At 42.0% G+C, this 14,496-nt stretch overlaps 1 protein-coding gene across 1 annotated transcript in view; it reads right to left on the bottom strand.

Annotated features, from left to right (window-relative positions):
• Positions 1 to 14,496, bottom strand: part of SAV1 (salvador family WW domain containing protein 1) — a 35,240-nt gene that overhangs the window by 5,286 nt on the left and 15,458 nt on the right. Inside the window, exon 4 of the mRNA XM_074956546.1 lies at positions 11,763 to 11,906. Coding sequence (XP_074812647.1) covers positions 11,763 to 11,906 — 144 coding nt within the window. The remainder of the gene's footprint in view (positions 1 to 11,762; positions 11,907 to 14,496) is intronic.

Raw genomic sequence — 14,496 nt, 5'->3', positions numbered from 1 at the left:
AATGAGTCCAGAGTCCAGTTTTACTTCCTTATTCAATGTGTGGCCCTAGGCCCTATTCACCACACACTAGTCAAACCCTGCTCTCAATACAGAATGACTCATTTCCTCCTCAATGTTGCTTCTATGGCTCATCACTATAGTATGTGAAGGCTTCACAGAAGTGAATTTATTTTCACAAACCCTTGTGCAATGAGGGGTATCCTCACTTTACAGATGGGGAACTGAGGCACAGAGATCAAGGTCAATGTCGACTAATTTTGGGAGTCTGATTTGAAACGCCTAAGAACCCATTTTCCTGAGCACATAGTATTATACATAACTTTGTATGTTCAAAGCACAGCTCTCATTGACTTCAGCTGCTGCTTTGAGAACTCAGCACATCTGCAAATCAAGACCCTGGGTTCTTGAGCTGGGCATCCGGAAAATGAGGAACACACAATTAGTGACCACCTGTGAAAAGTTTGGTTTAAGTGACTTGACCAACATCATACAGGAATTCTGTAGCAAATGCAGGGGCAGAATTCTTCTCCAGGGCAGTATCCAACTGCCTTAACCACGAGACCATATTTCTCTTCCCGCAACCCTCTACCTTATTCACTCTACACCTTCCAACTTCTGAAACAGATAAGGCTGGGGTCCTACAGACAACCACCTCTTTCCTTACACAACTCTAATTCATCCGCAGTGCTTGGTCCATCCGCTGCACTGAATAAGGCAGGGTCCTGTGGAAAAAAGTATGTGATCACGTAATTAAAAACGACCATCATGCACACACACAACCGGGCTGAATTAGGTTGCACAGGCAACCTTAATCTAGCATTTCCTGACTTTACAGTGCTTGAATTGCAATGTTAATGTTTTCAGTGTAGTTTTTTGTACGTAATTTATCGGTTTTAAAAACAAAACAACAACAATTGGCATCATATTGACCCCCACATACCAGCTCTGCCAGTGGGGGGTCTCAGATATTTGCTGACAGCAGAGGACTGATGAGACTCAGGAATCTTAGGTTCCATTCCAGGCTCTGGAGGGCAGTGTGTTCTAGTGGTCACTGATCCTTCTGTCTGTTCCACCCCAAGACCGACCCCCTTCTGCTCTTGTCCTCTCCAACCTATCCCAGTCCTAATCCTTTCTCCCACCTCCTTACTCACTCATAGCTTCTTGTCCCACTCTCCATCACTGGACTCCTCATCCAAGTCCCCCCCTCAGGGTATGTCCCATTGCAATTAAAAACCAGCGGCTGTCCCATGACAGCTGACTCAGGCCTGCAGCCTTCAGGTTAAGAGACTGTTTAACTGCGGTGTAGACATCTGGGCTCGGACTGGAGCCCAGGCTCCAGGATCCTGCGAGGGTGCAGCATGATCCTGAATGGCTACACCACAATTAAAAAGTCTGTCAACCCAAGCCCACATCAGCCAGCAAGGGCCAGCTATGGGTGTCTAATCACAGTATAGACATATTCTCAAAGGCCCAGTCTCCTCCACCCCCACAACCCTGGCTCCCAGTCTCGGAACCCCTCCAGGAGTTCCTTATCCCAGTCCCCCATCCAGGCCTCACAGGCTCCTGCCCAGCCAGTCCCAGATTCCCCTTAACCACACTCCATCCCAGCACCTCATCTTAGTCTCCTCTCCCTGCCCAGCGTTCAGTCCTAGCCTCCTACCCAGCCAGTCTCTGTTCCCACCCACTTTTGGCCCTAAGGTTCTTTGTCCCAGCCCCCCTTCCATATTCTTTGGCCTAATATAGTCCCTCCACTCCCTGCAAAAGTCTTACTCTTGTCCCATTTGCATTTGATTCAGGTAGCTTGCTCCTCCACGCTGTCTGGGTGCTAACAGAGGAAGCACTCAGAACTCTGGAGAAAGATTCTACCAGATCTCTGTTTTGGTGTTTGGTGCCATAGGGCACGTCTACACAGCAAAGACAAACCTGTGACAGAGTCTCAGAACCTGAGTCAATTGACTTGGGCTCACAGGACTTGGGCTGTGGGACTAAAAATAGAAGTGCAGATATTCAGGTTTGGGCTGAGACCCGGGGAGGGTCATAGAGCCCAAGCTCCAGCCCGAACCCGAACATGTACACTACTATCTGTAGCCCAAGCCCCACAAGTGCAAGTCAATTGACCCGGCTCTGAGATTTCGCACCTTGAGTCCTTTTTTCTTTGTAGGGTGGTGGACTGCTGCAGCCTGGAGCAGTAAATGCAGGGAATCCTGCTCAGACCCTGCAGCATCTTCAGTGCAGATAGAATCTATGGAGAATTTTGCTGCAAAATTCTAGGAAGTCTCTATTGAGCATGTGCAAATTTCAATTGTTCAAAGGCTTAGAACGTGGCCAGATTTAGGCATGTTTTCACCCGAACAGGAAAAGCCACATCACTGACAACAAGGCCAACCACCCCTGGCAAAATTTAAAGTCCCTGCTCTAAAGCATGGAATCAGTAGAACTTCTCAGTGAAATGGTTGTGCAAAGAATGTGGGATGTTCGTGTTTTTATGACGATTACATGTACATCTGTTTGATTGTTATGGCATAGTCTGCCATACGGTGACAAGGAGGTTAATTCCTGCAGGAGTTACTCACATGAGCCAACAAAGGAGTACCATGGCTTCAGCCATCTACCAATACTTACAAGACAAAGACCATTGAAAAGAATAGTCCAGTAATGTGTTTATAGGTGTTCTGTTGGTTTAATCCTTTTCTCTCCTATGCTTAAACAAACAATACTTTGTTTTGAAGGAGCTGTTTGAGGCACTGCATTTACCTAGTGTATTTTATTCCCAAAAGGAAATCTTACAGGTGCTGAGAAAACAAGGGTGGTAAACATGGGTGTTGTAGCCCAGAGACAAGGTCTGCAAGTGGGATAAGCACAGAATTCCATCCTGAGAGCAGTGAAAGTGCAGAGCCTGTCACTTGAAAGGGTGAACTTGAGAGACTGGAGAGGGGGTAAGGGTCAAGCTAGCCTTGTAACCGGTACAGGCTGCACAATTGTTTTTTAAACAGAGGCAAAACAATGTATTTTTCTGTACTCCCACTCCCAGAAATGAGAAGAGATCTGGTTTGAGTCTTGTTTTCTAGTTGCAGTGTAGTACTTTGTATTCTACTGTTTTGTATTTTACACAGCCTATTAGCACAATTACTAGTGATATTAGAATGTCTAATCTTCCTTGTCCAGCAACCACATAAAACTTATTTAATTTTCTATTCCCTCAAGCGCAAATGTGCATCTACTTGCTATAGCTATTGGTAAAACAAGAATGAGTAAAATTAGATAATCATCTAGGTCTGAATAAACTAGATGAGAAAATGGATGCATATATGCAGTAGAAGTAATACAGTGTCTACTTTAAGATGCTGCAAGCCTGGAGAACAGGAAGAAGAAAGGATACCACAGTAAAGTGTCTCCTGCAATTATAAATAAATACATTAATATTTTAATAATTATTAAAAAAGGGCAGTTGGCCAGAAGGGCTCCATGTGCACTGGAAAGTGGGAGGACTCGGAGGTGCAGCTGGCATCCAAAGAAACCTAGTTTGAAATATAAAGGGTTTAAGCTCAGATCAGAACTTTTCATTACGTCTAATCTTATTCCATGACTTGACATATGTACATTGTCAAACCCATTATTTTCCAAAGCAATGCACTATGAGAAAACCAGCTTTAGTTATTAACCACTGATTAGGGGCATTTTTTTTTTTTTGGGGGAAAGCGTTATGGGGTCCCTGGTGTATGATAGGGCTCTTAAGCACTATGGTATTTAAACAACAACAAGGCAAGTTATCCACTTCCAGAGCTTTACGTGCTGATGCCAAACAAGTCAGCATGACTTTCTTTTTTTTTTTTTTTTTTTTTTTTTTCCAAAAAACAGGCACAAGGTTACTCCTGAGTCAGTGCTAATTATAGATAAGGCAATGCTCTCCTTTTCTGTGTCTGGTGAACTGTGCAAAGGTAGAGCAGGGTCTCTGATTCATGATCCCTTGGCTAATGTTGTCAGGCACTCATCAATGAACATCATTTAGGATTAGCAGCAGGCTGCTAAATTTGGCTCTCAGTGGGGGACCACAGTTTCTTATTTAATTGGCAACAGTGGGGAACAAAGCTGCATGCAACATACACAGTGAAGCTGTGTCCAGAGGTGTTCTGTGACTTCACAGCTTTTATTTTATTTTTAAAGCAGGACTGTGGGTTGCTATAATTGGGCACCTTCTGGCTGCCTGCCAGAAATGAATCAGCAAGTTAGGGCTGCTCATTGTTTTTTGGTGCTGTGGCTTCAAATGTCAGCTCCCAACAGAAGTGCTGGGTAGAAGGTCGGGGGTCTGATCAAAGAGTCATTGAGCCACCAATAAGAATGGGAATGAGAGTTTACTTGTAGTACACTCAGTTTTCCAGATAAGTTGATTACACTGAGAATCCAAACAATGCCTTCTATTTCTGGCTTTTTAAGCAATGGGTAAGAGGCTCTTAGTGCATCTGGCAACACTTCAAACATCTACAGAAGCAATCTGAACAACAGTAATTTACCACCACCAGCTACACTGCACGTAGACTGGCTGATGTAATGTAAGTATGGAACTGTCCTAATAAAATCTAAATGGTTGGCCAGTCCAAAAGGTGACTATATGCAAAGGATATCTTGCTCTGTCCTCTTAACTCTGGCTTTTTGATCCCCATAACCACCTCCATCATTGTGTAATTTGTTTCTCTTGCACATTTTAATAGCCTTTAATAAACTGAAGACAATCATATACGGTAAAAGATTTTTCTCTTTAGGTGGATGAAAAATGTTATTCCAATGTCATTTGGATCAGGTGCTTGGAAGACACTTCCTATCCATTTAGGCTATTCTTTTTCATTTCAAGGATGATCCTTGTGAGATTCCACACCCTGAAAAAGATCCCCGAAGTATTACCTAACACATATGGCAAATACATTGAAACATATATCTGGCCTTTAGTATGTGGCAGGAGATTCTAGTTCAGGACCCTCTTGAATTTAGCAAGGCAAACTTCCTACATTTCTTGGAAAAACTTAATTTTAAACAAGGGGAGCTAACTTCCTCCTCAGTGATCCCTCCCCTATATTAATTTGGACAAAATTAAAAAAAATCTGATATCTGCTTTTATCAATATTTAATTTGTTACATGATATTGTCACCGGAGACAAATGTTATTGTGGGTGGCATATGGAATGAAAGTTTTGGCCCCAAGCTCTCATTGTTATTGCATTCACACTGGATTTAACATTCAAGATGATTAAGCTACTGTTAAACTGAGAAAGAGAAAGCAATTGCTCAAGGCAGGGGTGGCCAACCTGTGGCTCCAGAGCCACACGCAGCTCTTCAGAAGTTCCTATGCGGCTCCTTGTATAGGAACCGACTCTGGGGCTGGAGCGACAGGCGCCAACTTTCCAATGTGCCGGGGGGTGTTCACTGCTGAACCCCTGACTCTGCCACAGGCCTTGCCCCCACTCCACCCTTTCCCGCCCCCTCCCCTGAGCCTGCCGTGCCCTCACTCCTCCCCTTCCCCACAAGCCTCCTACACTCCACGAAACTGCTGATGGGGAGGGAAGGAGAGGCACTGATTGGCAGGGCTGCTGGTGGGTGGGAAGTCCTGGGAGCGGGTGGGGGGGCTGATCGGGGGCTGCTGACATATTACTGTGGCTCTTTGGCAAATGTACATTGGTAAATTCTGGCTCCTTCTCAGGCTCAGGTTGGTCACCCCTGGCTCAAGGTCTCAGATGGACTGTGCATTGAAGCTGGCATTAAAACTTAAGGTCCTGTTAAAGAAAAATTTCAAGTAGTTTGTCAATTAAAATCTAGTAAAATCACATTCTAGAGATTCTACATAATATTTTTAACACTCTACCCCATTGTCAAAAAATACCTCTCTTGGTTTAGAGCCTGACAGAACAAACATACAATGGGGTCTATGCTTTCTCTCTCCCAGTTTCCCTATCTGTAACCTGGAGGATAATACACAGTTGTCTTTCTCAGAGAGGTATTATGAGGATTCAATGATTGTGAAGTGCTCTGAACATATAAAGTGCTTATTAATATTACTACCAGATCTACTTTAAGATGGAAAACCAAAAATTGACCGGAAATTGTGTTTATGTATGAATTCATTATTTCTTCTCAACTATGTGAATCACATTTTAATTCTTTGGACTAATTTAACTTGCTCTAATTTTGTCTCTTCATGGAGGATTTACAGATATTTCCAAGAATCTGAGATTGTCTGTTTCCAGGTTTCCACAAGTGCACTGACAAGAACCCACCTAACACTGAAACAGTTTGAAAACAGACATTGACTAGATGCTCTAAAAATCTAATTAACAGAACACAGTTAATGACAGCAACTAAAAGTGCTCATAGGAAACAATCCTTTCCAACATGTTACTGGAACTGAACACATCCTTGGTGCATAAAAATATTGTTGTAATTTATGCCAATTTAAATCTTTACAGGTTGGCTGGCACACCCAGTAGCCACATGTAGCTATAAAACCCATTAAATTATGTTACCAGAGGCTTCTTTAAAAAGAACCTGCACCTGGAAACCACTAAAGATCATCCAAACCCTATGAATCTGCAACTGCAGTCATTGTTACAATTCTACTCATCTGTCCAAAAATTGATTTCATATGGCAAAATATTAAAGCCACAATCCCTAGGTTCTCAGTTGCTTTTCTTGGTGGTGGTATTATTGCTCCTTGGTGAGTTGGGTTTGTACATCTCATGTGTTTCTCTGAACTGAGTAAAAAAATGCATTCTTATGGGACAGACTCTTAGCTCCTAAAATAGCATAATTTCTTCTAAAAAATAGTTATACATTTTTTCCATGTTATTTAGTAATGAAGATTTTTGAGCAGGGATGTAGTTGTCAACAGTCTAAATGCAAAATTCTTAGTTTTGTTGTGAAATCTGTGTAGGTTCGTTTCCAAAAAAGCACAAAGTTTACTTTAAGAAATTAAAAAGCAGTTAATAGGCTCGAAAAGATTGAATGAGATTACATTTCCTAAAGCCAGCATAAGTGTGACATTGCACCCCATAATGCTTTATAGAAATATGCTGATGAGTGTAAATATGACATAACTGGAATATGTTTTATGCTAGATATGCCCTGTAGCATCTTTGCAAAGGTTATGATCTACTGAATATAGTCATCCTATTCGTATGCATGTATCATTTTTATACCTGAAGTTATGAGTGTTGGCTCTATGCTTGTATTTAAAGTGTTTGCTGTAGGAAGCACATAAGGCAGATTTGGTCAACATAGCGTGAAGGGGTTATTCAAGTAATTGGGAGTACTTAACTAACAATGGACTTTGAGAGGCGCCAGTCCACATCTGAGCTTTCCTGGGAAGGTTCAGACTAACATGTAAACAATGGCAAAAAGAACGAGGATTACTTGTGGCACCTTAGAGTCTAACAAATTTATTTGGGCATAAGCTTTTGTGGGTTAAAACCCACTTCATCGGATGGATGCAGTGGAAAATACAGTAGGAAGATATATATAGACACACACACACACACACACACAGAGAACATGAAAAAATGGGTGTTGCCATACCAACTGTAACAGTATCCCCGATAATGTCACGGCAAACCTGGTGGTTGAACTTCGTGACTTTGTCCTCACCCACAACTATTTCACATTTGGGGACAATGTATACCTTCAGATCAGCGGCACTGCTATGGGTACCCGCATGGCCCCACAGTATGCCAATATTTTTATGGCTGACTTAGAACAACGCTTCCTCAGCTCTCGTCCCCTAATGCCCCTACTCTACTTACGCTACATTGACGACATCATCATCATCTGGACCCATGGAACTGAAGCCCTTGAGGAATTCCACCATGATTTCAACAATTTCCATCCCACCATCAACCTCAGCCTGGACCAGTCCACACAAGAGATCCACTTCCTGGACACTAAGGTGCTAATAAGTGATGGCCACAAACACCACCCTACACTGGAAACCTACTGACCGCTATGCCTACCTACATGCCTCCAGCTTTCATCTAGATCATATCACACGATCCATTGTCTACAGCCAAGCTCTAAGATACAGCCACATTTGCTCCAACCCCTCAGACAGAGACAAACACCTACAAGATCACTATCAAGCGTTCTTACAACTACAAAACCCACCTGGTGAAGTGAAGAAACAGACTGACAGAGCCAGAAGAATACCCAGAAGTTACCTACTACAGGACAGGCCCAACAAAGAAAGTAACAGAACGCCACTAGCCATCACCTTCAGCCCCCAACTAAAACCTCTCCAGCACATCATCAAGGATCTACAACCTATCCTGAAGGACGACCCATCACTCTCAGATCTTGGGAGACAGGCCAGTCCTTGCTTACAGACAGCCCCCCAACCTGAAGCAAATACTCACCCGCAACCATACAACAAAAACACGAACCCAGGATCCTATCCTTGCAACAAAGCCCGTTGCCAACTGTGTCCACATATCTATTCAGGGGACACCATCATAGGACCTAATCACATCAGCCACACCATAAGAGGCTCGTTCACCTGCACATCTACCAATGTGATATATGCCATCATGTACCAACAATGCCCCTCTGCCACGTACGTTGGCCAAACCGGACAATCTCTATGCAAAAAAATAAATGGACACAAATCAGACATCAAGAATTAGAACATCCAAAAATCAGTCGGAGAACACTTCACCCTCCCTGGTCACTGAATTTCAGACCTAAAAGTCGCAATTCTCCAACAAAAAAAACCTTCAAAAACAGACTCCGACGAGAAACTGCAAATTGGAATTAATTTGCAAACTGGACACCATTAAATTAGGCTTGAATAAAGACTGGGAGTGGATGGGTCATTACACAAAGTAAAAACTATTTCCCCATGCTAATTCTCCCCCCCCCCCCCCCCGTTACTCACACCTTCTTGTCAACTGTTTGAAATGGGCCATCCTGATTATCACTACAAAAGGTTTTTTTCCCTCCTGCTGATAATAGCCCACCTTAATTAACTGGTCTCATTACAGTTGGTATGGCAACACCCATTTTTTCATGTTCTCTGTGAATATATATCTTTCTACTGTATTTTCCACCGCATGCATCTGATGAAGTGGGTTTTAGCCCACGAAAGCTTATGCCCTAATAAATATGTTAGTCTCTAAGGTGCTACAAGTACTCCTTGTTTTTTTTTTTTGCTGATACAGACTAACAAGGCTACCACTCTGAAACCTGTAAACAATGGCTTTGGCTTGCAAAAAGCTGAATCATTCATAGACATGTGACTTGCCCGGGTGGCTAGAGACCCTATCTTGTGGCTGTGATGTTGCACAAGAGACTATATAAGGCCCTGGAAGCCCATCCATTTTGTCTTCAGCTGGCTCAAAAGATAGCCTTTCCACCCCAAACAGTTGCCTGAAAGAAACTGGAACAAAGGACAGTAACTATGAGGGGTATGAGTGATTGCTGGACCTAGACTAGGAAGGAGTCTAGTCTGTCAAAGAACCTTACTGGAACATCTCTGAGGGTGAGATTTACCTGCATTTAGTTTCCTACTGTATTAGGCTTAGACTTGCGTGTTTTATTTTATTTTGCTTGGTAATGTACTTTGTTCTGTCTGTTATTACTTGGAACCACTTAAATCCTACTTTTTATATTTCATAAAAATCACTTTTTACTTATTAATTAACCCAGAGCAAGTAATTAGTTCCTGGGGGCGCAAACAGCTGTGCATCTCTCTCTATAGTGTTATAGAGGGCGAACAATTTATGAGTTTACCCTGTATAAGCTTTATACAGAGCAAAACGGATTTATTTGGGGTTTGGATCCCATTGGGAACTGGGTATCTGGGTGCTAGAGACAGGAGCACTTCTTAAGCTGTTTTCAGTTAAGCCTGCAGGTTTTGAGGGACGTGGTTCAGACCTGGCCCTGTGTTTGTAGCAGGCTAGTGTGTCTGGCACAACAAGGCATGGTACTGAAGTCCCAAGCTGCCAGAGAAAACAGGCTCAGAGGCAGTCCCAGCACATCAGGTGGCAATCCCAAGGGGGTTTGTGACCCAATCCATCACAATAAGGAACTGCATTGTTCTTGGAATCAAACACATTAAGACGAAGTCACACACCCTTGGCTCTCTCTCTCATGTATTATTCGACATGTTGACATGAACAGTGAGGAGTACTTTGCAACGTTTTTCTCCAGAGATGGATCTTCCTTTAAAAATTGTGACACTCATCAGCCCAGTGTTCTTATATGCCATTTCACATACCTTTGTGATTAAACAACTACAGGACTATTGCTTCTTTGCCTTCTGGAGACCATGGAAACTCAGGAGGCAACAGTCATACTCCCATGGAGTGAGTTGCACATGTTGGTTATGAACAAACCTTAGGGAATGTCTACGCTACAATTAAACACTCATGGCTGGCCCGTGAGAGCTAACTCACGCTTGCAGGGCTTGAGCTGCAGGGCTGTTTAATTGCAGTGTAAACTTCTGGGAATGGGCTGGAGCCTGGGCTATAAGACCCTCCCCCTCACAGGGCCCTAGAGTCTATGCTGCAATCAAACAGCTCTGCAACCCAAGCCCTGTGAGCCTGAGTCAGTCAGCACAGGCCAGCCATAGGTGTCTCGACAGATCCTTAGCATTTAGTTTCAGGGGTTTAATTCCATTTGACAGCTCCTTATAGTGGAAAGAGAAAAACAAAACAGACTCTTTTCCTAGAGAAAAACTGTACAGGAAATTCCTGCTAATTTACAAATAAACAAAAGTTAAAAATCCAAACAGAATAGAGAAAACTGTTCCATTTGGTGGGGAAAGGAATGAACTGGATTCTTCAAGCTGCAACTGACCCTCTCACAAAAGGTTTCACAAAAGATAGGCACAATATTTCTTGAATTCCACATCTTGCTCTCCTGGTAGAAGGTCATATTACTATGGGTCCAGACCGACCTAATGGATAAATTTGGTCAGTCAGAGGGTGGAGGAAAGAGAATCCTCCCCTCAAGTCCCTGAGGATCGGCAATCGGAGATTTCTGAGGTTCACAAGAGCTGCATAAACTACACACTCTCAGCACAATGTAGAGCAGCAACCATAACAGTGTGGATTGCATCAGACCTGCAATGTTACTTCAGTGCTGTATGTTTGTATTCAAAATACATTACTTCGCAAGATTAAATTGGGCCTGTTGCTTGGGCGCATGTTTTTATCCACAACCGTAACTCCTTCCTATGTCTATTACGGTCACAGCGCTTATCCTCTACCTAAGGCAAAACAAACCTCCCAAGACTGGATTTAATACCACTGGTGGGACACCCAAAGATCAGTGACCGCTTACTGTGAAATAAGTCTCCCCACATCCGACCAAATACGTTATCTTGACACCAGTTCTGATTTAGCTGCAGAAAGCCTGATGTTAAACCTCTATCAGACACTGGAGGGTTTGGGGAGAGGAATGAAGGGGACAGACTCTAACCCCATCTTCTTTAATATACTGTTGATGTCCCAAAGATACAGTTACAGGTCTCAAGCATCATTGTACCTGGTCCCCACAACTTTTGCACATGGTTGCACTTGTGTTCTGAATACTTGAAAATATCTGCTATAACTTTCTACATTTAATTCTACTGCTAATAATAGTGCCTGTGCAATGAAAAATTAATTTACATAATGCAAAAAAAGGTGTTTTTCTTTTCTAGTTATTGAAATACAGTTATAGAGAAAAACTTTAAAAAAAAAAAGACAGAAGTAAGTCGTTCTGAGAGGAATGAAAAAGACACTCACTTTACAGGAGCCCTTGCATAAACCTGAAGCCAGTCAGGAATCTCTGCAGTGTGGTATGGATTTGCAGGCACTAAAAGGGGCTGGCTTCTCTCAGCTTGCTGTGGCTGATAAGTCACTGGTGGAGGCTGATCATAACGAGGAACGCTGTACAAAGAACAGAGATAGAAATATAAAATGTATCAATTCAATAACCTCCAAAAGCAGCAAGTTAAATATACTAGTATAATTAAAATGTTAATTTTGACCAAAATGTTAAAATCTTAATAAAAACTACTGATCATTCCAGCCACTTACAACAATAGGAGTCATGTATGCAGACTGATGGCATCACAGCATACAGGCAGGTTGCATTTAATTTTAAATACTCTTTACTGGGAGTAAGGAGACCTTTCTGCAGTCATTTTTAATAACTGCGCCATAGTCTTTATTTTATTCTAAACACAAATGTAAACACAGCTGCTTTTATCACATTGTAGAAACTTATATCAGACCATTTTACCTGTTACCCACTGCCTTTTACTAACATGGTCTGACCAAAAATTAAAAACTGATTTTAACAGATAAAATAGACAAGTATCATTTAGCTGATCAATCCAAAATTCCATGGATTTAGAACAAATGTGTTCTAGTAACATTTAGTAACCTATTCCACAAGAACTTCAAGTTTCATCTTTAAAATGTTATCTGTTGTTCCATATAGAGATTTTTCCTTCTCACATGAAAAAACAGTAAGAAAAATAATACAGCAGGGACAACCGTGTTGGAATATACTAACAAAAAGTTTATATTGTGTGTAGATGAAACAGGGACTTTCAGTTTAGAGAAGAACTAGCCCATGTTTAAGATGGCAAAGTGCCTCTTCATCAGGAATATTATTAAAGGTTATTTGTGAGGACAGCCTGCTGGAAGGTAAGATTTAACAGCTTCCTTTCAACCTGTAACATTTTTCTCCTCCTGTGACCTTACTGACTTAACCTGTGACCGTAGAGATGATTGTTGCAACCACTGTTATATATTTGCAGCAAATATTGTACAAAGGTTGTTGTGTCTATGGAAAGGTTATGATTTGCTGATTATGATTATGCTATCTGTATGTGTGTATCATTTTTGTAGCTGAAGTTATGAATATTGGCTATGTACTTGTATCTTAATGTGTTTTGATTCTAAGAAGCCTCAGTGAAGCATTTGGTCAACTTCTTAAGAAAGAACTATTCTCAGTAAGTGTCCAGTGAAGAAGCACTTGGCTGAAAAACTTTGGGAGACGCCAATCCACATCTGAGCTTTCCTGGGAACGTTCAAACTAACATGTAAATAATGGCATCGGCCTGTAAAGAACTGAATTGTGCATGTCGAGGGATAAGAGGGAAGATCCTTTCACAGACTGAACTGGTTAAAAAGACAGGGAACAAAGGGTAGGAATAAATGGTACATTTTCAGAATGGAGAGGGGTAACTAGTGGTGTTCCCCAAGGGTCAGTCCTAGGACCAATCCTATTCAACTTATTCATAAATGATCTGGAGAAAAGGGTAAACAGTGAGGTGGCAAAGTTTGCAGATGATACTAAACTGCTCAAGGTAGTTAAGACCAGAGCAGGCTGAAGAACTTCAAAAAGATCTCACCAAACTAAGTGATTGGGCAACAAAATGGCAAATGAAATTTAATGTGGATAAATGTAAAGTAATGCACATTGGAAAAAAAGAACCCTAACTATATATACACAATATGATAGGGGCTAATTTAGCTACAACTAATCAGGAGAAAGATCTTGGCGTCATCGTGAATAGTTCTCTGAAGATGTCCATGCAGTGTGCAGCAGCAGTTAAAAAAGCAAACAGGATGTTAGGAATCATTAAAAAAAGGGACAGAGAATAAGATGGAGAATATCTTATTGCCCTTCTATAAATCCATGGTACACCCACATCTTGAATACTGCATACAGATGTGGTCCCCTCATCTCAAAAAAGATATACTGGCATTAGAAAAGGTTCAGAAAAGGGCAACTAAAATGATGAAGGGTTTGGAATGGGTCCCATATGAGGAGAGATTAAAGAGGCTAGGACTTTTCATCTTGGAAAAGTGGAGACTAAGAGGGGATATTATAGAGGTATATAAAATCATGAGTGGTGTGGAGAAAGTGAATAAGGAAAAGTTATTTACTTGTTCCCATAAGAACTAGGGGCCAACCAAATGAAATTAATGGCCAGCAATTTAAAACAAATAAAAGGAAGTTCTTCTTCACTCAGTGCACAGTCAACCTGTGGAACTCCTTGCCTGAGGAGGTTGTGAAGGCTAGGACTATAACAGGGTTTAAAAGAGAACTGGATAAATTCATGGAGGTTGAGTCCATTAATGGCTATTAGTCAGGATGGGTAAGGAATGGTGTCCCTAGCCTGTTTGTCAGAGGGTGGAGATGGATGGCAGGAGAGAGATCACTAGATCATTACCTAGTAAGTTCACTCCCTCTGGGGCACCTGGCATTGGTCACTGTCAGCAGACAGGATACTGGGCTAGATGGACCTTTGGTCTGACCCAGTCTAGCCATTCTTATGTTCTTCTGTTCATGGACATGTGGCTTGCCTATGTGACTCCAGGCTCCACCTTGCTGCTGTGATCTTTCATAGGGCAGACGATATAAAAGGCCCTGAAAACTCCTCCATTTTGTCTTCAATCCTGCTTCTTGCCTCTGGAGGAACCTTGCTGCAAACTGAAGCTCTGAACAGAGGACTGAATGACC

This window comes from Natator depressus, chromosome 6 (assembly GCF_965152275.1).
Source record: "Natator depressus isolate rNatDep1 chromosome 6, rNatDep2.hap1, whole genome shotgun sequence".
In the NCBI taxonomy this organism is placed as follows: Eukaryota; Metazoa; Chordata; order Testudines; family Cheloniidae; genus Natator; species Natator depressus.
This window is presented reverse-complemented; position numbering and strand designations above follow the sequence as displayed.